The sequence below is a fragment of the Myotis davidii genome, unplaced genomic scaffold (assembly GCF_000327345.1).
Source record: "Myotis davidii unplaced genomic scaffold, ASM32734v1 scaffold88, whole genome shotgun sequence".
Taxonomy (NCBI): Eukaryota; Metazoa; Chordata; class Mammalia; order Chiroptera; family Vespertilionidae; genus Myotis; species Myotis davidii.
In genome coordinates this window covers 2,530,443-2,532,036 of record NW_006300377.1, presented here as the reverse complement: position 1 = coordinate 2,532,036, position 1,594 = coordinate 2,530,443, and the positions used below count along the sequence as shown (strand labels likewise).

The 1,594-nt window shown below is 57.9% G+C and overlaps 1 protein-coding gene and 1 long non-coding RNA gene across 2 annotated transcripts in view; one reads left to right on the top strand and one right to left on the bottom strand.

Annotated features, from left to right (window-relative positions):
* LOC107185222 overlaps window positions 1-314 on the bottom strand; it is a 664-nt gene extending 350 nt beyond the window's left edge. Inside the window, exon 1 of the long non-coding RNA XR_001516144.1 lies at window positions 6-314. This is a non-coding gene — a long non-coding RNA (uncharacterized LOC107185222). The remainder of the gene's footprint in view (window positions 1-5) is intronic.
* A 1,129-nt stretch (window positions 315-1,443) lies between these two features.
* The window catches only part of SH3D21 (SH3 domain containing 21), a 7,830-nt gene continuing 7,679 nt past the window's right edge, over window positions 1,444-1,594 (top strand). The window contains exon 1 of the mRNA XM_015572773.1: window positions 1,444-1,467. Within this exon, the coding sequence (XP_015428259.1) occupies window positions 1,444-1,467 (24 nt within the window). The remainder of the gene's footprint in view (window positions 1,468-1,594) is intronic.

Sequence of the window (1,594 nt, the reverse complement as noted above, 5' to 3'; positions counted from 1 at the left end):
CCCACCTCTCCACCCCCCCCTCCCCCCCAACCTTAGCCTCTTGGGTTGTTGTGCTACTTTTACCCTTTGCTACATTTCTATAGTTAAGTTGGTTTTACTTGATTCATGTTTAAGGGGAAACCCCCCTTAAAGATTTGTTTCAACTCCTCCTGCAAATAAAAATAAATAAATGAAGTGGCAGATGTAAATGGACTCTGGTCATTGTCGCGCTGTGTGTGTGTATGTACACGCACGTGGGGGCGGGTATCTCCCATAGCAGCGTCAGGGAACCTGGAAGATAAAATGTCTTTGGGGGCCTGATCTTCACCAGCCTCACCCTCACTTGTCCTGGGGAGGAGCTTATGCCCACATTCTCCTCCCAGTGTGTCGGACACCCCAGGAGAACCAGGTGCTTTCACTGTGGTGTGTCATGCATGAGCAAGGACTTTGGCCTCCAAGGTAGTGGGGCGGAGCCGAGGGGGGTGGATAACAGACGCGGCCTTGTGTTTTCCACTGAGCAGCAAGCTTACCTGAAAGCGCCCGGCTGCGGGGCTCAGTGCTTGAGCCTGGACCTATGAACCAGGCGGTCATGGTTCCATTCCCAGTCGGCACATGCCGGGCTTGTGGGCTCGTTCCCCAGTGGGGGGCGTGCAGGAGTCAGCCAGTCAATGATTCTGTCATCGATTCTATCCCTCCCTTCCTCTCTGAAAAAAATAATACATTTAAAAAAAATTACCTGAAAGTGAGCCTAGCCCACGTGGGATGGGCACTAGGTGGACCCCACCTTTCAGCCCTTGCCAGCTCTGGGCTGGCTGTAGCCAGCAGAGGCGCTGAAAGGAGAATCTGGAGGTGTTTTCTGAAACCAAAGGAAGAGTGTGCGCTCTTCCTCCTCTGCACTAGCCGGGTGCCGGAGGGCTGTCCGCCTCCCAGGGGAAGCAGAGTACACCAGCAGTAGCTTTGTGGGCACCAGAACAACCACCCCTTCCACTCAGCTCCTGCCAAGGAGCGGTTCCTACCTGCAGGGGGGACCCCACCCAGGTATGTGCCTCTCCCCACCTTTTTCCCTGCAGCTAAAGGCTTGCCAGCAGGGAGAGGATAGGCCAGGAAGGCTCTGCCAAAGGTGGGTGGGAGCCTCGGGGCTAAGGTTTGGAGGACCGGAGGCAGCTGGACTGAAAATTCAGGTGAGGGCAGGTGGGGGAGCTGTGACCTGGGAGCTGTAACCTCAGCACTGGCCGGAGACCTTGGATTCTTCACCCCTGGGCTGGGGGCCGAACCTGCTGAGCCAGGCCGCCCCCTCTCCCACACCCACTCTCAGCACCTGGAGCGGGACCTGTCCTATCCGCTGTGTCTCCGCCTCCTTGAATTCAGTCTCACAGCTCGTCCCAGCCTACCCAGCCCAGGACTCGGCTGCCCGCGGGATCGCTCTATCCTCCCTGCCCGGCTCTGGAGGGCGTCGCGGAAGCGATGGGTATGTGCAGGAGGTTTGGGGTGGGTCCTCTACACAACTGTGTGGAAATGGCAACAAAAACCTCCACCACCACCCCGCTCTCCCCAACACGGAGCCCGGACTTGCGCCATGGCCAGGCGGCCTTGCTGTGGGCTTCTGAGCCGCTCT